General features: G+C 36.6%; 1 protein-coding gene across 4 annotated transcripts in view; it reads left to right on the forward strand.

Annotated features, from left to right (window-relative positions):
• Positions 1–26,728, forward strand: part of FBXL17 (F-box and leucine rich repeat protein 17) — a 293,008-nt gene that overhangs the window by 103,140 nt on the left and 163,140 nt on the right. Inside the window, exon 7 of one of the 4 annotated variants that reach the window (XM_067315808.1) lies at positions 23,930–24,000. The exons of the other annotated variants lie outside the window; for them this stretch is intronic. Coding sequence (XP_067171909.1) covers positions 23,930–23,957 — 28 coding nt within the window. The 3' untranslated portion in view covers positions 23,958–24,000. Of the gene's footprint in view, positions 1–23,929; positions 24,001–26,728 lie in introns of those variants that run through there. 4 annotated transcript variants of the gene reach the window in all.

Below are 26,728 nucleotides of genomic sequence, written 5' to 3' on the forward strand. Positions count from 1 at the left end.
TCATGATCTGCTCATTTCCTAGATCAGAACCATGCAGGAGTGTTCTGAGACTTCCTTCAGTCCATGTATCTAGTTTTCTATCCCACAGAGGGAGAAAGAAACTGGTATATACCTGTGTCCTGTGCCGGGAGGGAACTGGGACTCCAGCCAGCAGGTACGCCTAGTTTTGGGAGGTGTGGAAGACTTCCAGGCCTCACAAGTTGAGTCGCACAGAGAAGACAAGAAACACCCCATCCAATCATCAAATGCGGTCTGAATTTTTCACTGACAACCATTTTTATGATCTGAAGAACATTCTGGTACTAACATTTGCTGTTGGAGTTACTTTGTTTTTTAATTGCTCAGCTAAGAACACGGAAGGTTGAATAAGGGAGCTTTGCTATGGCAATCATCTGACTTTTCAAGATTTATCATGCTACTTTTGGAAAGACCATCATCTCCTGATTCTGGAAAATGTACTGGCCAAGCAGGACCTGAAGAAGGTCCTAAAGAAGTAAATGATACACTGATGTTTTTGTTGGTGTTGGTATTGCATACAGTGAAGAATGAGAAAATTCGGTTTCTGCTCTTGTTCTTCCCCTCTCTCCACCAATACTACATCCCCCTACCCTGTCTTATTTCTTGTCTTTCCTTTCCCTCCCTTTTAACTTTTTTCAGGTAAGAGTCTAATTAGTCTAGCCAGCATCATTTAATAGAATTGTTCTGAGCCTATGACAGTGGACAGTTAAGAGCAGTGCCAGAAGCCGTGCACGGGGACAGGTTTGCCAGGTCCCAGATGATCCACACTGTTCTGTAGGCTGGTACTCCGGTTGCAAGTAGTCGTTCCCCAACCCCCCACCCCCCATAATTTTCTTTCTTTTTCTTTAAAGAAATACAATTAGGCTGTTATCAACATCCATGTCTCATCTTAATTACTTTTGTTTTTTACCAAAAGAGGATAGCTGTTAGTGTGTTTAATATCCTAAAAGACTGATGAAATACCAGTTTCTTTATAAATTCTCCCTGTTTCTAAAGGGACATAATTAAAATACAGATCATACTAGTATATATTTCAGGTTTTCATCTGTATCTCAGTGAGCTTGAAATGTAATAATAAATGGAGAAGCATCTTCTGGAGGAATTGCATATTGCCTATAGTATTTTCCTGGCTTCCTTCTCAAATTTCCACAGTTCAGAAGGAAAGAAAGCTACAATGAACTACTAACCTACTTGGAAAGCTATTTAAATTGTATGGCTAGTTTATGATTGTGTATGTAGCAAAAGGAGAATAAACAGATTTTCCTTCTGTTTCCCTTTGGGACAAGATTGTTCACAAATAGAAACGTCAAGTCATTAATGCATAAACGCTTTAATTCTAGTCCTATAAAATGAAACAATGTACTTTTAAATGAACATTCTATAAAAGTCAGCAGAAGAACAAGCCATCTGTGATATGTCTTACAGCACACACAAAATTTCATGCTCATGAAACATGCCTTACACTTGGCATTTGAGGACAGTGAAATTAAAGTTCTGGTATGTTTTTTGGCATATTATATTTTGATTTTTTCCAATTTATTTTCAGTTATTTTTCTTTCACAATATATATTTCTTAAAGTTATGTTTTTGTTTTCTTTCATTGCATATTTTTACAGTATGTATATATATGTATATGTACATACATAATATAGCGTGTGGGTAACAGAACTTTGAACATTGTATACTATGCTTTCTGGGTGCGTGATAACAGATTTTTGCACTTGTGTAGGCTTGCTAAAGGTGTCGAATGAATGAATGCTTTCTAATTTGGGAGTTGAGAAGTAGCTACTAAGTAGAATGTAAAAGAAAATATTTCTGGCAAGATCCCTATTGCAAAATAAAATCAGATTTTTCTCCCAGGAGTTTTGTTGGTCTGCACCTGTTCTGGTGGATGCATTTTCCAAGATTGTTTCAATATAAAATAAGGCAAAAATTAGGCGAGTGAAGGTGAATTTCTCAAAAGCAGAAGTTAAAACTAAATATCAAGCTTATATTTAGATAAGAGTTATATGCAAGTTAGTTTCTGAATCTGAGGGACTAAATTTTTTGTTTGTTTCAGGAGTAACGTAACGTATCAGTCAATAGTACCATTTTATTGAAGCCATGCTTTCCGATTAAGATTGACCAGGAGATCAGGCATGCTAGATGCATCCTGAGTGCCAAAACCTGAGGCAGGTTGCAAGAAAAAGGCAGCTTTTTTTGCCTTTTTTTTTTTTTATCCTGTTTGCTTGATTACTGTGACTGAGAATGTATCTGTTGACATAGTTCAGAGTAAAATGCACCCTTGAAGTATTTACTTACTGGCATCTTTTAGGATAAATTTTACTCACAAAGCCTAGGTATCATTCTGTTGTAGAAGTTGCTTTTCCATGCTGACCTTGGCAACTATCTATCAACAAGGCATAACAGTAAGCTTGTTAGACTGAACAGTGAATAAAATATTACAGAGAAAGGCCTGTCAGATGGCATTCAAATATTCATGCAGTCCTTTTAGATATTGAAAGTAGTTTCCTACAGTGAATGAAGTACTTAAAGCAGAAGGTTTTACCTTCACTTGATAGTTTTCAGTTGTATCTTTTTACTATAAATTTGTATACAGTGCTTCTGATTTTCTTTGCTTTAGCAATCCTCTAAATTGAGATTTGTAGACTCTGTTGAGAGAATTGGTGGTGGGGGGGGTTGTTTTGTTTTTTTAGAATTTTATATTGGCTGGATACTTTTTTATATTTGCTTTAAAAAAAATACAAAAACATGAAGACATGAAACTGGTTAAAAATTCAGAGGAATAATGGTGTATTTTGCCTATTCTTGTTCTCTTTACTAGTATGTGACCCAGTTCACTAAAAATAATTCAAATAGAGTAGTGTTAATCTGTAGTTGCTTGGTCTTTTCATATAAACATCTAGGTGAATTTGACTTCTGTGTTCCAAATGTTGTATAAAGTGGTTTAAATTGTACTTTTAACTAACAAAGTAATATAAATGAGAATTTAGACTTTCAAGAAAGTGTTTCCCTAATCTGTATGGCAAAACGTAGCCACATTTCTACTTTCAGACACATTAATTAAATATTGGCCAGCTTCATTTGGCCTGGAAGGTTTGTGCCATCCTTTACTGTTTCAGCAGGGGAAAAAATAAGAAGCGTGTGCACAAGCTTTCATCCATTAGTTGTCTTCTGGCCTGGGAGACTGTGTCAGGAATTTGGAATGATATTAAACTCCCTTGGGGCAGCCAAACAAGAAATAAAATATATTCTGTGCAACATAGTTGTTCTCAGTGCTCTCCACTCAGACTATTTTCCTGCCTGTTTTTGGTCTCTTTCTGGGCAGCAGCAGCAGAATTGCCAATATTTGTCAGAGCTTGTGGCTGACTGTGATGGGCATTCCTGTTTTTGCATAATAAGAGTAGTAGCTCAGAAATTTCAAGTTACTTTTAACCCTCTGTTCATAGTTGAATGAAGAAAATCCATTTTATACTAGCACCTTGTAAACTTCCAGGACAAAATAATTTGATTTAAAAATGTAAGATTCACAGTTCAAAGGAGCAGAAGTGAAATGAAAATGTAAGTGAAAGCTGGTGGATTTGGGGATGGCGGGGAGAGGAATACTTTACTTTTCCAGGCTAGGGCCGTTTTTCTTGTCTGTCGCATTTAGATAGATGTACCTCTTGTGGTATCAATTAACCATTTTCACAAATCATGTTTCTACTCTGCAGCTCAATGAATTACACAGTCTGCATAAATTACATTTGAAAGAGTGAGTATAATATAGAAACATTCTTAATACAGTTCATTAGAATAACCTCTTCTATGTTCTCTGATCTCCTCCTGTAAGGACAAGCACTTACTTTCAGGCTTGCTCAGATATAACTATGATTTTGTCTTAAGCATGTGCTCTAAAACAGTAAAAGATATTAATATGAATAGATTTTTGTGTCATTCTTTCTTTAAAAATGTGTTTGGCTGTTCTGTTACTGCATAACAAGAAGTACTTCATTGCTCTGTTTGATAGATTTCATTTTCTAAGTAAAATATTGTCTTGTTTTGAAAAAAGTTTTATCACAATATTGAAGGTCATTGTTCATTAGTGTAGATTTGCTTAAGTTTTCAAAATTCTTAAGGCCAAGTTTTAAAATAAGTATTTCAAAAGAATTGTCAATAGCACATACAGTTGTAGTATTGTTTATAGCATATTGTTTTGACTCATTGCTTTCGTATGCAGTGTGCTTCTCTCTGAGATCTTGACAGTCAATATTGTCAATTATTGGCTGAATAAAGATTGCAAAAGTGTGTCCTGATACACCCTCACCAAAATGGTAGTATATAAATATATCTATGAATCCACATATTTAATGAATTTTATGAATTAAGCTGAAGCAATGTCAAACTATGATTATTTTTAAAAAGTGGTACAGGAGTTGGAGTTTGAATTTTGCTGTTATATGCAATTTTTTATGAAAATACTGATCTAATAACATAGAAATTTAAAGATAATTATTTATTTCTAAATCAATTTTTATGGGTGGCTTGCTCTCCAACTACTGTTCCAAACACATCAGTCCAATAAGTACAAAACTGTACTGTAATGCATAGGAATATAAATGCCTACCTTTTAGGGAGGAAAAAAAAAAAAGGAATGTGTGATTTTCACGTTGTTTTGCATTTCTACTTTTTTGTAACATCTTCGATTTTATAATCTCTTCCATAATTTTGCATTACAAATGGCACTAAGTGAAGGATAAACTTTGTGGAAAAACTCCCCAGAGCATTTGCATTTTTTTTTAATGTGATGCCAAAAGGCAAATGGCCAGGATAGAAATAATAACAGGTGCTGATTTTTTTTTTTTTTTTCCTTCTCTAGATCTTGCCCTAGTCTCTGGCCCTGTAATTTACAAGTTTATTAAAACATTAATGGTTGTTTACTTGTTTTTTTTTATTGTCTTTAATCCAGATTCAGTTGGTGATGCATCTGACAGTAACGGAATGTAGCCTCTAACTTTGCCCTGTGTTTCTGAGAGAAATTACCATTTGTATCAGCATAAATATCATACTGTTGAGAAAATAGTCTTTTTTTAGCCTATATATGTCTTTTGGAAGAGAGATCATTTGTGTGATTATAAAGTCTCATTTAAAATGTAGCTCAACTTTTTTCCTGGTAGTTAGGACTTCTGAAACAAGTAACCATGCTTTAAGCAAGAATTACAGCTGGAGTTAAACCATGCTGCATTTGAGATAATTTCATGTTGCTGCGTATGCATTCTGTGATCTCCATGTCACAGTGCGTAGCTGTGGCTATTTGGTTGGGCCATAAGAAAATAGCAGTGCTCCTGCAGCTGGAAACAATTATAAGGACTAGAGTCGCACCTTGATGGGAGCTGTGATCCATGGGAAGGAATCGGGATGGTCTGAAGGCTATGTGGCTGTCCTCAACCCCTCTGCACGGTGTGGATGGCGGTGATATCTGTTGCTGCTCACTCAGTTTCTGTTCTGGTCAATTTTGACTCACTGGTACTTGGCTTTCTCAGGCCGTCTGTCTTCACGGTACTGCTGCTCCCTGCAGATTCACTTAATTGTCCTTTAAAAAATGCGTTCACTTGCCAATGGTAATTTTTTCTAATTTGCTTGCATGCTGTGTCTTTCACCCTTTATTTATCTTTTTTATATTCTCTATTGTTAGCATTCTGAGCCAAGCCTGTACCCATATGGCATTTACCAGAGTCTTCAGCCCAGTCTTCATCCTGTTGGAAAGAGGTGGCTCTAGCAGTATGCCCTAGCTCTGTGAGGGGTGAGAGGGCTGGCTTATTTTTATGCCTTTATCTCTTAGTAAATTTGTTGTTGTACAGTGAGGAGCTCTGATTGTAGACCCTGCATGCTACTGTAGGACAATGGATGAGCAAAACTGGTCTTGTGGTACAGTTCTTTGGTAATTTAGGTGATGATTTTCATCTAATAATTTCCCTAGGCAAGCCCAATTTTTGCAGCCCCTGAGTCATAAGACAAGGGCTCTGAAAATGAGACCACACCTAAAATGTGTCACTGCATCTTCTATTTCAATGCAGGAAATGATTTCATCTCACTTTATGCCTTCTTTTTTACACAGGTACTTTGAGTATTACTTACGAGGGTAAAATAAAGAGCAGAGCAAAATAAAATTCCCCCTTCCTGAGACTGCAAATTGTGCTAGTAACTGTATCAGGAGAGAATGCCATGTAATCACTCTCTCTCGTTTGCTTACTGCCGATTGCCTGTCACAACCAGTCTCAGCAAATGTCTGGAAAATAGTGGCATTAAATAGATACTTGCCTCAAAGTAACTTTCATTATAGCAAATACTTAGAGCTCTTGCTTCAGGAAATATAAATAGGTAATTCTTTAGGTACCTTGGAGGAGAATCAGCTCTCAGATTACACTGTCTTAAAATCCATTTCTCATATAGTTTAGGTGAGTAACTCCAGCCATGTTCTCCAGTTAAAAAATAACAGTTGAATAGCAATACACTTGTATCTCTTGAGACAAGAGAGGCACAAAACCCCCTCAATTTTTTGAAACAGAAATAATTTCAACAAATATATGCAATATTATTATTACAAGACATCTCCAGAATGTGAGACTTACAGATGTTTTAAACCATTATTTTTACTCTGTTTAAATAAAGATTATCTTTCTGTCATAAAGATTTCATCTTATAATGCAAAGTTTTAGTGCTTTTTGAACTTCAGGAGACCAATTTTTGCACTGAAATGTGAAACGTATATATGCATAGTGTATGTAATTTGTTCTGGAACTTCAAAGTGAATTTTTGAAGAGAATTTTCTATAGAGACAATATATTATGAACATAAAGAAGTTTTACTGATAAATATGCAGTGGCAAGAATTTTAAAGTCATGCTTCAAAATCAAATAGTATTTGAGAAATATTAGATTAAGGCTCATAATATCATATCATTTTATCTGTTTTATGAACTTATTCTCAGGCTCAGGAACTTGATATAAATTCCCCAACCTCACAGAAACATCACTCTTTAGAACAGGATTAAAATCCTCATTATACTTACACATTCCACAGGAAAGTCATTTAACTGTTTTTCCACCTGTAGTTTGCAAGCAGTTGTCCTTGTCTACCTTGTGAAGTAGTCTCTTCTTAAAATACGATACTCTGTAATGTCCCATTAACAATCACGACTATTTTTTGATTAATCGTGTAGCAGTGAGATCAGAATATATTATCTTTTTGTCATCTCACTTTTTGGCATCACACAGTAAGTACCTGCTGAGGAGAGGAAGGTTTAATGAAAAATGAGGAGAAAGTTCTAATATAGAATTATCCAATGTAAAATCCAATTATTAGGAATCTCTAAATCTTCTTAACCTGCACAGGTTATTTAGGCATTTATTTGGGGTCTATATGAAGCCAGATACTTATTTTACTACTTAAAAAACAAGAGCTCTAAGTTTCAGAGAGCCAAAGGGTGTGTGAAAGTGTGAATTGTCAAGAAAAAACTCTTGATCATGGTAACGTCGAAGGACACCAGTGTTCACTTATGACATGGTAAAGGGTTATTTGAGGGATTAGATGATGTAGAGTGTTTCCAATGTGTTTGTCACTTTTCATTATAATATATGATTTAAAAGAATTTTTTAATTCCAACTTTCACTCATGAGTTAAAGTGTAAAATACTGTTCTGCTTTAGCATCAATGTGAAGAGGTGACTGAGAATCCTTTCCTTTGCTTTTTATTTAATATGTGTGGGAAATGGTAGAGGTGGTGATTTGTCTAATTGCTCTACTGTAGTTACAATTGTAGAGAAAAGGTCAATCTAGTCATTGCCAATTAAACTAGGAAAAAAACACGTTTATAGCCTTGAAGAACCATTATGTCAATTTTATGCTGTTCATCAGCATATAACATGTTTTCTAGGATATATAAATCTTATCTTACTTGGTATTACAGCAAACTCACTCCATTACAAGCATTTGGTGCTGTAGAGTAGAGATAACCCTAAGCATCGTCTGTTAATTGCACATTCTTTCAGTCTCATGTTTTTCAAGACTAATGTAAAGTAAAACCTGGCTATTGTAATGAATAGAAATGGATTTGCCAGACTGCAGTTTGATCCTTCTATTTTTACATATTTAACATATGATGAATGACATTATAAAATCTGTAGCTGGTAGTTTTTCTGCCAGGTTGTGTTAGCAGCAACATCAACAAATGTCTAGCAGTAACTTCTTAAAAATACAAATGTTCTGCTTTAGGTATCCTTCCTGAGTTTTGGGAAAGTTTAATATCTCCTGTGGGTACCACTGTAGGGAACACTACTTTTTTTTTTCTTTCTTTCTTTTTTTTTTGTAAGGGCTCTGGGTACTGCAGTTACTCTAAGTGATAGGAGACAAGCTGGTGAGAAAACATGAAAACAGCAAATTAGCTATGTATTCATACAAATATTGAGTGAAATTCCAACCTTTGTGTGTGGCCAGTAGTCTTTTTGTCTTAATTTACTGTCTTCGAGCATGATCACCTAGTGAGTATCTGTTTGATGTCTTCCTCCTCTTTTTCACTTTCCTGCTTCATTCATGGGAAGAATTAGGTTAATGAGCAAATGTGCCATTGTTTTCTTTGCGTCTTTCCCCTTCTGCTGTTCTGCCACCCTTACCAGTTCTGCTTCTGCACTACTTGTCATCTGTAGTGACAGTACCATCTCCATATGGGTCTGGTTGAATACTTGAGCCGTCTTCGACTGACCTAGTGAGTTTAGCTCTATGGATGCTTGGCAAATACTCTTTTTCAATATAAACCAAGCTTTCTCCGCTCTGTAGCTGTTTGGGGAGCAGTTATGATTTTTTCATCGCTTGCTGCTGTGCAAGTCATGTTAGATCAGCCCTTGCAAACTGTCTTTTGGCCGTAAGAGTGCAGACTAATATTTTTGAGGATGGAGGACCTTTACACAACAATAGGAGTAAAAGGAAATAGCGTAATGTGTTCAAGTCCTGTTAAAGCAAAATTTGTCATTAAAAATTGGGACCTTCAGAAGATACTTGAGTCTTCTCCAGCAGTACAAAAATACATCATTGCTGTTGTCTGCATCTTATGCAAACTTTTAGGAAGACTTTGGCAGCTGGAGGCAACAAAAGTGAAGAACAGCATGGCTTCTTGTTGGAAGCTGCAATAATAAACTTCTCATGACACACTTGTATTGAGGATGTAGGAGAGAGTGGGAACAGTAAAGACCATGAAAACTATATTTTTCCTAGATATTAAAATATGCAGGAGAATCTGATAAACTTATTTTTACTGGTTAAAGGGAATGGAAGGCTTAGTAGAGCCATATGTGTTGTCTCTGAATTTTCTATATAATCATAGAATAATTTAGATTGGATGTCATGTGATCTAACCCCCTGCTCAAAGCAGGTCCAACTTTGAAGTTAAAACTAATTATTTACTCTTTGGTAAATAAGTATCAGAAGAAGTTTATCAAATATCTATGATAATGTGAGCTCTCTCAATTGGTTTTCGTACTATTGCTCTCAAGATACTTTTGCTTTGTTAGTAATCTTAATGAACTCAGCAGGGTTTCTTGTAAATCAGCCTGCCCCTCTTCTGATAGAGATTCTGTTCAATTGCTCTTTAGCCACCAAAATGTCTCCATTTCATCTAGGCTCATTCACTTTATATATAGCTGTGAGGAGGGGTCCAACATGTTTGTTACATAACTATCTCTGATTCAGTATCATTTGACGTTAACGGAACTTAGGAGTATAAATTAGTGTGGAATGCAATGCCTACTTCTGGAGGAATGTGTCTGATTGAAAACACTTGAATATACCTATTTTTTTCTGGATTAGTAATGAAACTGTTATATGACTATAATGGCTTGAGCCCTGAACAGAACCCATCTTTTTAATTTTCCACGTTTATGGTCAGTGAAGTCATTTAAAAATGTCAGATATACTTGCTGGAAAGGGTCTTGTGCTAGCATGTTGTCTAAGAAGACTGAAATCTTTTTTTACTCTGAAATAAAAGTTCCTAAACTTAAAGGCCATTCCTTTTTCTATTTAGAGTGTATTGGAGTAATAGTGATAGTTTTTTTAAGAATCCTGGTAAATAGCCATTTTTCCTGAATTTTCTAGCTCCTTTTTGTGGTTAATATTGATTATGTGGATGAGAAATGCTTTGGTTTTGAGTTCTATTGAAATTACAGTGAGTTTTAATACCAAGTGTTTTATTTTAAATTCTGCCTTTTTATAGTATTAAGAAAGTATTTTGCTAGACAACTTGAAATCTTGCATTGACACTTTATATATATATTTACATATATGTATGTAATACACACACATAAAGATATATGTGCACATGCATGCGTGCACACACACACACACACACACACGCACATTCTTGAACATTTAGTGCATCTCTAATAAAACTGGAAGGGTCAGAAATAAATACAGTTGACTCTTCTCTTTCCAGATGGCTTTACCGTCTTATTTCAAACTCAGTTGGATGGTTTATTTTGAAAGCTAGTCTCACTTTTTATTAGTTTCTTTATTTAACAAAATGAGGCTAGTGTCTGTTACGAAAAAAGATTTTGGATTTGTTTGCATATTAATTAAAACTTCATTGTCATTGCTATCTTAAAAATCTTTATTAAGCTCTTTGAACATTTCTTACATTCTTTATGAAACCCTAACATGACAAAAAATCAACAATCATAACAGCAGAACTTGAAAGAGTAAATGAGAATTAACCTATTCATTGATTTTGTTGTTACTGTTGTTATAAATCTGTTTACTCAAGGGCTTTTTCTGTGCTGTACTAGAAGCTGTGTGTGCTGGAGACCCATATTCTCTGTGTTGGTAAACGTCAGTAACAGCTATTTAAAAATCGGTGAGATTATACCACTATAACATTGGTGTATTAGCAAATTAATCTTACAGATGTTTATATTGAAGTTAAATAATCTGAAATGGTTACAGAGTTGCAGCAAAAGATAAGATTATCGTATATTCCAAAAATACTCCCAAACAGATGATAAGGCTAGACAAAGCAGTATTTTATAACATATCTAACAGTTTTGAATATCACAAATAATTAAGCTGGTGTTGATATAGTACATAGCAAGAAAGAGAGCAGTGTCTTAGCTATGGTACTGTAGTTTTCCTGCTTTCTTTTCTCTCCCTACTCTTCTCCTCTTTCACTCTTCATCCTCCCCAGGACACATACGTAAAACAGAGGAGAGTTACCAGGATAATTCAATATAAGTGCACTCTTGGCAGCTGTGTTAAAATCCAGACCTCTGGGTTTGTGGGCTGCCGCTCTGAGTAATGTTTCTATACATTGGCCTGAAAATGTGCTTTGTACTCAGAAGTTGTTGACACCCTTTCTCATATGAAAAAAGTTCAATGTATTGGTCTGTCTTACTTGAAAATTCTGTTCTTACTCAAATAATGAGCAAGGAAAAAATTAATTTTAAGCAAAGTGTTCAGGAAGTAGAAGGATACTAAAAGGTTAATAAAGTTGGAAGTAATTTCTAAATAGTTGCACTAAAATGGATAGGTTGTTGAGGAGCAAGCTGACAAAGAAAATGAGAACCAATTTAGTGGAAATAGAACAAATGCATTTTAAAGACTGACAGTTACAGTCAAGTTTAAAGTTGGTACTGAAGTTGATATTGACTTTCTTTGTGAAGTGTTCGCTAGAGAAACATAGAATGCTATAACAATCTATGATTAGGTATTTGGAGTCCTGATTTCTTGCTCATTAATTTTTTATTGCCTTCAATGGAAATCACTCAAGATATAAAAGTGTGAAGACCAGGTTCCTATGCTTTTCAATCATAATGGAAAAACCCTTGATTTTTTCTGCGAATAAGCCAATTACCAATCCACATGCCTGAAAATATCATAAGAGAAAAGCTGAATCTTTCATCATACCTTAAAAAGAAAGATTCTCAGTGTGTCAGACCACAGGTGGTTCTGTTATGTTGCCAAGACCTAATAGATGAGCTTTATATGTCAAATTTTGTACTATGAATCAAAATTAATAAAAAAAACTACTATAGTTTACAGCATACCTAATCATTAGCTGTCTGTATTTATGCAGAGTCAGGAGCAATCTAGTTAGAACTCTGACTTTGACTTAACCTCTCGATTAGGCCTTTAACATCAGAGGCATTTTTGCTAACATATGGTAGGAAATGTGCTGCTGAAAGGTGGATTGCTACAGTCTCTAGCAACGTTATGGAGATGTTCAAAGAGGTATTCAGGGCGGTGGAGGTATCTAGGATCTCTAGAAGGCAAAACAGGAAATAATACCAGAGGACCATGTTTAGAAGGAAGGCCTAGAAGAGTAACAAAAGGCAGCAGGATAGACAGCTGCTTAGAAATGGGCCTAGAAGAACAGGAACGGTGAGTCGGCTGCATATTTTTTTTAACCTAATGTGTAAATTGTCATGGTCCAAAAGAATGTGTATACAGCAGAATGGCAGTGCAGCTGCTATTCCTGGCGAAGCTTTTGCCCATATATCACCCAACTGACTGGTAGTCCTACCAGGCTCTTTTTAGGTTTCTGGACAGCCTTAACATTGCTATATTTGGTTAGAGGAGGTTTTGGAGTCATTCTATCTTTCCATCATTTGCTGTGTTTTGATCTAGCATTTTTGCCATGATACATTTTTGATCACTTCCTTTTCAGGACTTGTGGGGAAATTCTCTTGAAAGGCTAAACTGATGTAGACAGACCTGAATACCCGTATTCTACGTACCTTTGTATAGTATCTTTTTGAGTGGGGTTGGGTTTTTTTTTTTTTTTAAACACACATTGTCAGCTGGTCTAATTGGCAGCATCTGATGCAGCTGGTATTACTAGGAACTTAGGAACTATGCCTCAGTAAATTGCAGGTTTTGTGGCTGGGAAGTGGGAGTGAAGAGTGAAGATCTGGTCAGACTGTGGTCGTCTTATTTTCCAAAAGAAGGAATAAACTGAGATTATGATTGGGGCTAGATATTATTACATGTTATGCCTAGATATTTATATTTATTTATAAGTGACTTGCAGCTGTTGTTTACCTCATTCATCCTATGTTTGTGTCATCATCTGGTTACAGAATTAAATATTCTGGCAGATAAATGTTGGTACTTTCAGCAGGAAGCTATAGGACAACAGCTTGCAGACAGAAGGACTGTGTCAGGTCTTGGAGACACCATGACCTTTACACCTCTCTGTTGTGTGGAATCTAAGGGGCAAGGCAGAAGCTCTTAATTTGATTATTTTCTCTTAATCTTTGAAAGGTTAGGGTACATAGGATACTTATTGGTTTGGGGGTTTGATAGCCTGTGTAAAGTAATTTTCTGTTACTTATGAGTGTGTTTCTGAGGATCTCCCAAAAAGTAGAGTCTGGACTGCAGTGCTTGCATTGAAATTATGGTACACAGAGCAGGATACCAGACTTTTGGGGGAGGGATCAGTAGACTGAGACACTCACGTTAATTAACTGAAATGGAGTTACACGTAATATTTGGTAGTTAAAGTTTGGCCCACACCTGTTTCTAAATGTTGTTGGTATATAATGTATTGTCGTAACTTATGTGAGACTGCTTGAATCTTAATATAAAACTTTTAAATTAATTTCACACTAAATTGCAAGGAGTTGAGGAAGAGTGTTTTGGTTTTTAATTTCATCCCAAGTTATAAGCAGAATAAATTATACTTAAGAGAAAGATGAAAAAATTGTCACTGAATGATAGATTGGTTTAAAAAAAAATGCTGTAGAAGAAATGCTGAGAAGTTTTGGGAAATTGTGTGGTCCTGTGTATATGGAATAAGAGCTGAATGCTCTTTTACGCTTTACTTTTACTGCCTTTTTAACTTAAATCAAACGCTCAATGCTTCCATTTCTTCCTTTGTAAAAAGGATGGAGGAATGATCATTTTAAGAACTACTGATTAAAAGATTGCAAATATTTATTATTTTAATCTACAAAGCAGAGCTGAAGTGAAAAGATAGCATTATTCTTATTCTACAAATTGGCAACTGAATTTAAGAAAAGCAGAAACTACCATATTCCAATATCTAATAATCTGACCATCTGTCTTAAGGTTCAAGGTTCTGAAGCTACACATCAGATTTGTAGTATCTGTAGCTTTAGGGGATTCTTTTCATATATTGAAAAAAGATTAAATGAAGTAGAGCATACTATCATTTATTTGTAGAACCAGCATTTTATGAATTAGATTAGTGTATTTATATTCCATTTGTGTTGGAGCTTCCAAAAAAGGAATAAAAATCTATTAAATACTTACAGAATGAGATCAGAATGGATCACTTGCTCCTGCAGTAGTGGAAATGCTCTAATACTTAGCAAAAGTTGAGATTTGTGGTTGTAGTACTCTTGCAAGGGACATAATACTTCATTCCTTTGGAAGCTTGTTCTTTCTTCTTTCTGAGTAGTCTTACCACATTTATTTCATTCTCAGGCAGCAGGAAAGGGATTATCAAATATTTATCTATTCATAAACTTGAAGGCTAGTCAAACCACGTTTATAAATCCAATTTGCATATCCTTCAGAATTAAACTAATATGTTGTTTCTTTCATTTTAGAATCTCACTCATACTTTTTCCCGTGTATTTTGCCTTCTTAATTTGAATGTAGGCTGGTGTCATATATTGAGAGTGATTGGTAATAGATCCACAATCATTCAACTTTTTTATGTATGTCTTCTTCAGGAAGAACTAGAGATGTGTGTGCGGTCGCAGGGCCATGATCTCATTGCCATTACAGAGACATGGTGGGATAGCTCGCATGACTGGAGTGCTGTCACAGATGGCTACGTGCTTTTTAGGAAAGACAGGCCAGGCAAGCGAGGTGGTGGAGTTGCTCTTTATGTGAGAGAGCAACTGGAATGTATTGAGCTGTGCCTAGGGGTGGATGAAGAGCGAGTCGAGAGCTTATGGGTAAGGATTAAAGGGCAGGTTAGCATGGGTGACACTGTTGTGGGTGTTTACTACAGGCCGCCTGATCAGGAAGAAGAAGTCGATGAGGCCTTCTACAGACAGCTGGAAGTAGCCTCACGATCCCAGGCCCTGGTTCTCATGGGGGACTTCAACCACCCCGATATCTGCTGGAGAGACAACACAGCTAGGCACAAACAGTCCCGGAGGTTCCTGCAGAGCATTGGTGACAACTTCTTGACACAGGTGGTGGAGGAGCCAACAAGGAGAGGTGTGCTGCTGGACCTCGTACTAACAAACAAAGAAGGACTGGTTGAAGATGTGAAGGTCAGGGGCTGCCTTGGCTGCAGTGACCATGAGATGGTGGAGTTCAGGATCCTGCGAGGAGGCAGCAGGGCACCAAGTAGGATTGCAACCCTGGACTTCAGGAGAGCAAACTTTGGCCTCTTCAGGGACCTACTTGGAGGAATCCCATGGGTTAGGGCCCTAGAAGGAAGGGGCGTTCAAGAGAGCTGGTTAATATTCAAACATCACATCCTGCAGGCTCAAGAGCAGTGCATCCCTATGAGTAGGAAGTCAAGCAAAGGAGGCAGGAGAGCTGCATGGATGAGCAAGGAGCTCCTGGCAAAACTCAACCAGAAGAAGGAAGTATACAGAAAGTGGAAAGGGGGAGAGGCCACTTGGGAGGAATATAGAAGTGTTGTCAGAGTATGCAGGGATGCGACGAGGAAGGCTAAGGCCCGTTTGGAGTTAAATCTGGCTAGAGATGTCAAGGACAGCAAGAAGGGCTTCTTCAAATACATACAAAGGAGGACCCAGGGAACTACAGGCCAATCAGCCTCATCTCCATCCCTGGAAAGGTGATGGAGCAGCTTATCCTGGAGGCCGTCTCCAAGCATGTAGAGGACAAGAAGGTGATCAGGAGTAGTCAGCATGGCTTCAGCAAGGGGAAATCATGCTTAACCAATCTGATAGCCTTCTCTGATGGAATGACTGGCTGGGTAGATGAGGGGAGAGCAGTGGATGTTGCCTACCTTGACTTCAGCAAGGCTTTCGACACTGTCTCCCAGAACCTGCTGTGCATGACATAATTAAGATAATCCAGGGCAAATTATGTCTCATCTGTCTTGAATCTAGGCAATTGCTCTCTTTTCCTTGAATGAGTGGTGGTACTTTGAATATCTAGATACCAAGATTAAGTTCAGGTTATGCTTACTTACTAACAGTACTCTAACCTTGATCCTGGCAGCTAGATAAGTTGCAAGTTTTGCTAACGTAGTCTTTCAGTTGCTATTTAAATAAGACGTTTGTTTGTTTTTAACCAAACTCTACATGGGAGATTAAACAGATTTTTGGGGGTGAAAATATATTATTGTCATGCATACTTATTTTTTGTGGTTTATTTGATGTGAAGGAACTTCAAATCCTAGATTTTTCACTGAGGAAGTGAATAATGTTCTGTGTTTTCTGGCTTGAAAGAAAAGTGATTTCATGTCAGAATCGCTGTGATGTACAGATAATGGCAGATGAAGATAGCTGATAAATTTCAAATAGTTTTACTGCAAGTATTTCATTGTTATAAAGTGGCCTGATGTTTGAAAATCCTCAAGATCAAGGGTGATTTTGTGGGATCTTTTTGTCACATAGATACTTCAGGATTGCTTGCCATTTTTATCAAGATTTCGGAAACTGTGTTGTTTTATGATGGCAAACCTCCATATCCTAAGATGAGCTTGTTGAATATTACTCCAAATAGTAGCAGCTAGTTCAGGAACACGTAATGCTGTCTTTTGGGAGGAAAAGAATGGCAATGGATTTGCTGTTGGTACTGTGCCAGAGAAACTTGGAGACTGTATGATGAATACTGAATTGTTTAGATGTATAAAATGGAAGATTTCATTTTCATACTATTCCTGTAAAATAGTCCCTTTTTTTCCATAGCTACTGCATGGACCTTCCTTGCATTTATGGCAGTATTTAGTAAATAAAAATATTGTACAAAAACATTCTCTGGTTTTGATTGGTAAAACCAGATTAGGTTCTGTCCTTTTCTAGCTTTTCTTATGTACTGTAGTGCCCTAGAATAGTAGATTCCTACTACTGCCCTAGGACTGTCATATGCCTGCCAAAACAGGACAATACCTGTGAATTCTTTTATTTCTCTTGCTATGGTATCATTTTTTTTTTCCCTTGGGGTTGAAAGCATGGGTATACTGGGTATAATATGATCTAAAGTAACCTGAAAAGAAAGTCTCATATAAAATGTATGCTTTAGGCAATGATTAGCCTCATAAATTCTGGTTCACAGTACATCTGTGTAATTATTGTAAAAGCCTTAGGATATTAACAGGCCATTAAACAGGCCATGTTTTCTTCTTTACATATTGTATAATACTTTTGTAATGTTTGGGGGCGGGGGAGTGTTTAGTTATAATTAACCTGAAGAGTTTTTAGGGCTTTACAAGTTGAGCCTTGGCTCAAAATGACATAAGCCCTTCATGTTTTATTAAAGGCTTTTTTGAATGGTTTGTGCTGTCCCATGGCTCTAACAAACTTAATTGTGAGGTTCTGCTGTTTTATTGGATACAGTATACATGGTTTTGTTTCATGTTTTATGCAAGCCATGTCTTATTTAATCTTTTCATTTGAGCCTTATGTTGAACTTATTTAAATTTAAGTTTTGCCTTTGGAAAAAAAAATTCAGGAGAGAAGTGAAATAGCTTAGGTAATTTATGCAAGTATATTTGAAGAGGAAGTGCTCAACATCAAACTGACAAGTTAGAAATTCTTGTAGCAGGGTTCATGGACCTGTATCTTTTCCAGAGTAAAAACAAAAAATACATATTTTTTTACTGGAATACTTACAACATTGGCAAATCGCTAAGGCAAATGAGAAACTAAATGAAATTAAATGTATTTCCTGAAGAAACGTGTCATTTTTAGTGTGTAATTAAGTGTGTATGGCATGCTTTTTTGGAAAAGATGGGTGAAGTGCCAGTTTATTAGTATTTTCGAAGTATTTCGAGGCTGATAATACACGAGTAAACTTCATTTTTGGTTTGTGAAAAACTGGAACTTAAGCACTTAATTTTATTATCCAGTTATCCATAGCTGTTTGTTTGGTTTTTTGGAATTACCAAGAATATTGATGAAGTCATGATGGTAGATGTAATTTATACAGGCTTTCATTAAAACCTTTCATGTACTCTGTTTGCTCTGTTAGTGGAAATTATTATGATTAATACAGTAAAGAAATACTTCTGCACTTTCCTGTCTTGCTGCCAGTTACGTGATGCAAAAGCTTCCTGGAAAAAGCTTTCAAGATCATTTATTTGCTTTCTCAGTATTAAAACTAACTAATAGTACCTATAAATTAGCCCATACAATTGATATAGGAAGTCTGATGTTTCCTTATTCCCCCCCAATCTTTTTATTATATTTAATTTCTATCTCCTTCATATTTTAAAGTTAATACACATAGAAATTGTTTCAGACAGTAGTTGTTAGAGTTTATTTGGTTTTGGTTTCCAGTAAAGTGGGTTTGGTCTTTAAATGTAATTGCAGTTGCATAATAACTATAAATCGTATATATGGAGAATTGGACAACGTTATACTCTGTTATCCTTCTATGAATATATTATACCCTCTTATGTAGTTGCATGTATTGCAATGCCCAAATGTAGTATAAGACTGTTAGAAAGGGTTTGTTAAAGTAACTAGGAAAGAACAAAATATTTAATAAGTTGCTCCCCTGTCCCTGTTGTTTATCCTTCCATAGCAATCACATAATCCTTGAATCACTGAAATCTGCTAGCTGGCCACGTTGGTACTGATATTCCATTTCAATTTGAAGCAAAAAAGGTTCACTGCTGCAGTGCTCAGCAGAGCGTTGGGCAAACTTGTCCTATTTTGTGTGGCAGACAGCTGGCAACACGGTGATATGCTCCTCTGCTAGGCAAGAGTGGTAACTTAGGACAGCGCACTGATAGCAATCGTCTGTTCATGTCCTGGGCATAGACTAGATTAAAAAAAATTTTAAATGAAAAAGCTGAGAAGCAAGATTCAGCTGGAGCCCTGAAAGTAGAGGTGCTTGAGTGAAAGGAGAGGTAAAAAATACTCCTCTATTAGTCCTTTGGAGAAGGAGGTAAGAAGCTGCCCCCTGCTATGGACTAACTCAAAATAGTGGTGCCGTGGATTGCAGAGGAATGTTTGGTCTTCCACAGAAAAGAATACCAAAACGAAATTGTGTCGAGGGGTTTTAGGGAATGCCAGCTGAATACATTGGTCTCTGTTACTATAAATCCACTTTCCAAAGCATTGCTACTTTATGACAGCTTTAGCAAATTACTCCTGTATTTCTGCTTATTGTTACTTTCCAAAGACTTTGCCTTGGATACTTTTATACTCTCACTAGCTCTCATAGTAGATAATTATTTTATGGAGTATGTAAAAGTGCGAGAGTGGAGGGGGCCATTTATTTCATCCAAATGTGATGAGCCAAGAGCTTCATGGGGGCTAGAAGACTATTGCAACAGGGATGTATGTTCTCTGTTAGGAGATCATAACAGCAATAGTAAGCAGTACTGTGCCTGATGGAACTTAGAGCTGCCTCATCCAATCTACTGTTTTTTCTGCTTGTTTGTATAAGGCTCCAGTTCACACCTTTAAAAATAAGCATATGAATAATCCTATGCATGTTTTGACTGTGCAAAAATCTTGCTAATCTAATTTGGATTTATTCAATGATTAATTTAAGCATATGGTGAAAGACTTTGCTGAATTGACTCTTAAATTTGGAGAGGAGAGGAAGGAGTTATAATCTCCTTGTTCCGCAATACTTTATCTTCGAAAAACTACATTTGAAGGAAACTGCTATTGTAAGGAATATGTTAAGATGACATGAACTTTTACTTCATTGGTGAACTGATTTAATTAAGATGATTGCAAATTTTAGCTCAGACACTTTACAAAGCTTTATTCCAGGGTAGATGTGCTTGACTATGACAACAAGCAAATGGTTGTGGAATGTCTGTACTAGCATTTATAATAGTTAAGTTTGTATTACTTGGAGCCCATTAAAATCCGGTTTAGTCCTTTGAATTTTTTACATTTCTCCCCCTGTAACTAATTTGGAGGAATTAGGCTGTATTTTGGTTCTACAAGATCCAGAGATTCACGTTCCTTCAGGACCTGAGTCTTAAGTTCTCAAAGCTTCTTAACTCTCACAGATCCACATTATGTTAGTTCTGTTTGCCCTAGTGCGCTCCTCTCCTGCTTCGTCTACCCTACAAAAAACACTACCACAAATTCTGATTTGTCTGTTCAGTGTGTCTGCACTAAGTTGATTAGTGCCAAATGGCAATGGTAGAAGAGAAATATTTTCCCAAGAAGTACTTTTGTCTGTGTTATTTCCTCAAAATGTTTTTTAAAAAAAATCATGATAAAAGATTTGTTCTTTATTTTAGCCAAAAAATAAAATCTTGTCTTAGTTATATTTTAATTATAGAGGTAACAGGTACCTAAGGTGCAAAAAAACATTTTTTTCTTCATATTACTGTTTGAAAAATGGCTAAAGCTACTAGAATGCACCAGTGGTCATCTTAAAGTGTGTATATTCACAATAAAGTAATAGCTTAGGGAAAGATGGATCCTTAACTTTCATGGATGCAAACTCTGTTAAACCATGCTGATGTTTGTCTGTGTGCTCCTGTGTCTTGTGTGCTTTATTTCTTGTCGTCTTCAACACCTGCTTCACTGAAGTATAAAGCAGCTGGACTGTGGGAGTTTTTGGAAGGCTGGAAAGCAGCGGTGGCAGCAGCTGGCTCCTCGGGTGCAGAGTGGCACCCACTGTGGGGGTCAGGTTTCCCGGTAATGGAGCATGTATTTCTGGCTAGGCACAGCTCTTAATGAAAGTGGGAGCTTTATGAAATAAAATATCAATGTTTGGTTTTGTATTATGTTTTTTCTAAAGAATACTGTCTGTATACCTTTCATTTAGCCATCTTAGTATGGCTCTTAGCATGTTTAATTCTTTAATCCACAACAAACAAACAAGAAGCTCCTCATGTAAAGTTTTGCTTTGTTCTTTTTTCGAATTTCAAATTTATAGTGTATTTCAAAAAAGCAGTAATTGGTTTTAGGTATGTAGGCTACAGAGACAAAAACACTTAACTTATTGTAACAAATTGACTTATATATATATATATTTATATATTTATTTTTATATATATATATAAAAAATTGCCCAGTGTTTTGTGAACTGTGGTTGTCTCTTGAGCTGCTTTGAGCAGACTTGCAAAACTGTAAGGAGCATCTGGAATTTCCAACACAAATTACTTGTATTTTTACCTTATCACTCTGGATATGACTACAGAGTTATCTCATCAAACACCTTTAAAGATTCACCTGCTGCTGGGAGTAAAGTGAAAAAAAAAATTCCCATAAGTCTTTGAAAAGTTAATCTTTGTAAAAAGATTACATAAGAAGAAAAACAGTGGGTGCAAAATAATTACAATGAAAGTGTGGCCTGACTTTTTTCCATGAACTAGTGATAAGACTTGCATGAGATGCAATTCTGAAGAAGTATACAAATAGAAATATTTGTGATAATTAGGATTCTAATTATTCTTTTTATTACCTTATTATCACAAGATGACGTTGTTAAATCTTCATTGTATATGGATGATACAATCACAACATATTTTGATTCCAGGCTAGATTGATGTTTCTTAAAGAAAAATCTTCCTGAGAAGGCATCTAAGGACATAAAAAACAAATAACAACTTTACTATATGCCATGTCAAAGGATGTGAATAATTTTGAGTACATGCTGGAAAATACTTGGAAATGAGTCTGAAGAGAAATTTTAGGGATTAGAAGAAGATATCCAAGGCTTTCTGGGGCATTTCCCTGATTTAGATATTTTAAGGATTTGGAGCACATTACTTTTTTCCTTGCATTTCAAGTACTTACGGAGTACTATTTTGCCTTTCCTGGTTCGTAATAAGACTGCCTTACTTTTCCCAGAAAGTCTCAGTTAAAATAACATTTCTGTGATTTTATGTTCAGACATGGGAAGGAGGAGATGCAGAGAAAGGAAGGTTTGTCTAGAGGCATTCCAGGCTTGCTTTCATCTGTGCAGACACTGCAGGATTGCTGCTTTTTTGACTCAGGTTAATGGCTACAATTAAGGCTGCAAAGAATTCCCCCTTCTCATTTTTGGGTTTTTTTTCCTCCTCCTTCCTCCCCCTTTATGGGGAAATATTTTGGGGGAGAAAGTCTATGCATAAAAATGGACACCTACTTGATGTGGAAATAGATATGTATGGCATTGCACCTGGGCACATCAGAGTGTATTTCGACATTTCTGTCCCAGACAGTGATCTGCAAAACCTGTAAAGACCTAGAGGAACTGTTGGTGGTTATTTTGGTTGCATCTGTGGAAGCTTGTGCTTTTCATTGCAAGTTTTAAAATGCAAAGCAGTGATGGGGTAGTGCTGCCAAGGGCTCTGCCCTGCTCTTGCTCTCCAGATGTGAGGGCTGCGGCACAGCTGTGCAGCGCCGAGGGCTGCCCCGCCAGAGCCCTGTGCAGAGCTCAACAGTGGGGGGCTCAGAGCAGCACAATCCGCCTCATCTGGCCCCTGCCCAAGGAGTGAGGGAGGCAGGCTCTGCCCTGCTGGCAGTGTGACCTGGGATTCTGTGAGGATCCAGAAATTGTAGGTGACTTCATTAAGAGCTAAATCAACTAGTTCCTAAGTTTCTCAGGAATGCCAAGCAAGAGGACTGTGTCCAGTACTGGTACCCTGGTGTTGTGATTAACCCTAGCTAGTGAAAGTGGCACTGGTAACATTGCTGCACCTCATATTGACTCCTTCTATTTTGTGTCCCTATCTCTGCTGCTGTTTTTGTGATTCTCCTGGGAAAAGTTATAGTTGCAGCAGCTCAACTTTTCCTGCTTTAACCTGAGAAGGTTTGATAAATAGCTGATTTCAAAATTCCGTGTTTGAAAATAAAGAATTTTCAGTGGATCAACTCTAAGGGGAATTTTCCCCTCTCTTCCCTGTCACTGGTAAGTTAGCATCAACAGATGATAGAAAGAAAGGAAGGGAATGAGAGGCAGAGAAGGCTTGCAAGCCTGGCTGCATAATTGGATTGTAAATCCATTGAGGAGGAATGGTGGTGAGATGAAGCATAGGAACAAAACAGAGGTTGTTCACTGATGTTACGAGTGACCAGATTAATTTACTGTATACAGAAATCATTGTAGTGGTGTAATAGTTGTTTTGCATCAGTCCTGCTCCCAAATTTCTTATTCTACTATTGATAGAAATTTTTTCAGATGTAGTGTTGGAAGTTGCTGATTTATTTTTTCATATAAAAAGCATGTTGAATTATGAATTATGTAAATAAACCTTAAGCATGCTGCAAACAACAGAAATACAGTGCACTCAAGAAAAGCAGAGAGGTAATTGAAAGTGCATATTTTTTTCACATTTCCTAGCTGAAAGGATCCCCCAAGGAAAAAGCCACCTGTTCAGGAATAAGCAGAATATGCTGTTTGCTTTGTCTTTTCATCCCATGTTTTATATCTAAGATTCACCTGTGTTGATAGAAACTTCTTCCTCTTCTGGTCACATATCACTCCCATGGTGGAGATTAAAACTGGTAGAGGTCAAAATCTGGTCCGTGAATGTAGTTTATAAATGCATTAAAGGCTCTTCTAAGAGGTTCATGGAACTATTATATGCTTCATCATTATGCGTAATACTTGTCCTGAATGCCTTCTTTCCATCTGTGTATGTCTACAAACAACATGACAACAAAATCTTATCTGTTGAGGTGCCCTTCCTTACCATTTCTCTGAAAACGAGAGGTAAAGAGAGATTTCTATGTCATTATATGCTGCAGTTGCACCAAATATTTTTATTACACTTGCTTGGGCAATTGTAAGATGCCTGTACGTTCCTGCAGCCATGACCTTGACTCATGTTGCCACTGAGTTAGCTGCAGGCTATGAGCCCTTCCCGCCCTTCTCATCAAAGGTAGGTCTCTGATGCCATACTTGCTCTTCTTGTGCTTGTCCTGTTGCTGCTCATGCCTGTTTTCTCTCTGTCTCTTTATGCAGTTTTGTTTTCTTCCTGTTTTCCCTTCTCTAAATTTGGTGCATGAAGCTGGCCCATAAAGTCCTGTAAAGTTTGAAAATGCTGTTGCTTCAACCCCCCCACAACTTACTGATCTTCTTATATGGCAGAACTATTGTTGGCTGCTGTTCTGAGCTGAAGAGGTTTTGTTTGTTTCTTTTTCCAGTAGTAACTTAAATAAACTTTCCTAGATCTTGGTAGCATTCACATACTGAAATCAAGTTTATGCTTTAATAGTTTTCCAACTTCTTCCTATTCACTTTGACACACACATTTTTTCACATTCAGAATTCTTGGCTTGTCTGATGTCCTCTTTATCCTTCCCAATAGGACTATTCTCTTTACTTCAAACTACCTCTTGTAGGTTTTACAGTTAAAAAAACAAAAGAATCCCTGCCGTTTCCCACTCTGCTGAACCTATTGCTATTATTCCCGTGGGTCACCTATATCCCCTTAGATTTTGTGTTGCCTCCTTATTCAAACATTGATGCATTAGAATATCTTGACATTGCAAATCTTGTAACTGGTGATTGCTTATCTCAGTCATACTAACAGTTGCATAGTGAGCTTGTGATTCTTTCAGGTTGTCTGTTTACATTGCATTAGTGTGCTTGCAACTTTGACCAAACTCTCTTCAGCAAGCCTGGGCTGAGACATTTGGGAAAAGGATTTATGAAATAGAGTTAGAAGCATTGATTTTCAGTGGCTGCACAGCCAAAACTCATATTAATCTCCTTATGTAGCCCCAGTCAGTGTTTTAGGATATATTTATTTGTCCAGAGTGGTCCATTTGCTTGCAACTTGGAGGATGAATTGTGATGAGACTGAAGCACTAAAAAAAGTAATCATCCATGTGCAGCAGGGATCACAGCCTGATTTTTTTCACTCTCTTTCACAAATCAAACTATTTAAGCAAGCATAACATCTTTGTATGCCAAACACTTCACTGCTTTTGAGAACAGTGGATCATTTCTGAGATCTAATACTTGCTATCTTAAAACCTCTCGGTAAATTTGACCTGGTGACTTTGATCCTGTGGAAAAACTGTATGTGAAAGAACCAGTATTTTAGTTTTCCTTAAAAAATTCCATACAGGGTCACAATACCAAATTTTATTTAAGAATGTACAATGTCTTGCCACAATAGTCTTGACATAAACTTTCAGAATTTGTAATGCTGTTTGTAGCTAAAATTAGAACAACAAATACAAATTGCATGTAGCATTTTGTGAAAGGGCACTGACAAATTAAGGGGAACTGAAGTCTTTCCACATAGTTGCAAACTGTGTAGTGCCTAGGCTGCACGAGGACAGAGGATAGTGGGACATGAAGCTCCCACGTTTCTGTCTGCCATACAGGGCTGCAGCTTCTACCTTTGGAGGAAAAAAGCGTTATGTAGTAGGTAGGAACATGTGAGTTGCCAGGGCCCCAAGTGGAAGGGTGGACACAGAGGCTTCCCCTCATATATTTGTGCTGTAAGTGACCAGAGCAAGTTTTCTAGTTAACTGTGAAAGCAGGGTTACAGGGAATTTAGTTAATGCTCAACCATTTTTGCTATATCCATATTACTTGGGCAGTCATATGTTTTTTCAGAATTTATGCGTTTTCAGCGTTTATTCAGTTTTTCTTTCCTATTAGAAAATAAAATTTAAAGTGGTTGAAATGTTCTTAACAGTAACTTCAAGCATTAATATTTTTCATTTTATAAAAGTGTCATTTTACGCTTTCTCTGTTTGTCTATTTTTAAACCCTTAGATGATAGATTCGAAGTTTTGATGCACACTCTATCTCTGTGTATGCATTCCTCTAAGAGATGCCAAGAGGTGGAAGAAGAGAAAAGATAACTCTAATGTGAAAGGATGGAGAAAGTGTTGTTAAGAATGAAGATAACACTTTTCTCCTTTACACCTCAATCAGAATACCATTTCTGAAGCTTGTACTCAGTGCTTTAGAAGCACTGTATAGTAAGCTTCCATTATAACCCCCCAGTTAGATTTTTTTTTTTTTTTGGCTTGACGGAAAGGAAGGATGGGGACAGATTTGCAGCTGGCTTTAGATGTGTCTAACAGGTGCTAAATTCTATTTCAGAACTGGTTGATGTGAGGGCTGACTTTATTTTTTCGTTTTCTTTCTCAGAAAGTTAAATGGTCTAGTTTCATGTTTCCAATACATAACATACACATTTATGAATATTTAAGTTTTTATAATGGGATGCAGTAGAATGACTTTCCTGTAAATGTGATTGTGTAGCATCTCACACAATTAAAAAATTGTAATAAGAAATTTCTTGTGGATTTTTGTTTGCACATTTCAAAAGCTATTTTGTAGACAGATGGAATCCAGAGGAGCACAAAGATGATACCTTATGTTTAGTACTGTATTTACAATAATTCTGTAATAATGTGTATTTTTATACACATGTAAATGTGTAGTTTAGATTTTAAGAATGCGTAATTAATACATTTTTGATGAGCAAAATTAAAGAATTGGAAACTGTGAGCATCAGCTAATCTTGATTAAATATATTTAGAAGTGTATTGACTTTATTATACTGGCTAATCTTACGACATTTCCTTTTGAAATCCTGTTTCAAGGGCTTCTAGTGTTGATTTATCAAAGGAAAATATGCA

The sequence above is a fragment of the Apteryx mantelli genome, chromosome Z, assembly GCF_036417845.1.
Source record: "Apteryx mantelli isolate bAptMan1 chromosome Z, bAptMan1.hap1, whole genome shotgun sequence".
Classification (NCBI taxonomy): domain Eukaryota; kingdom Metazoa; phylum Chordata; class Aves; order Apterygiformes; family Apterygidae; genus Apteryx; species Apteryx mantelli.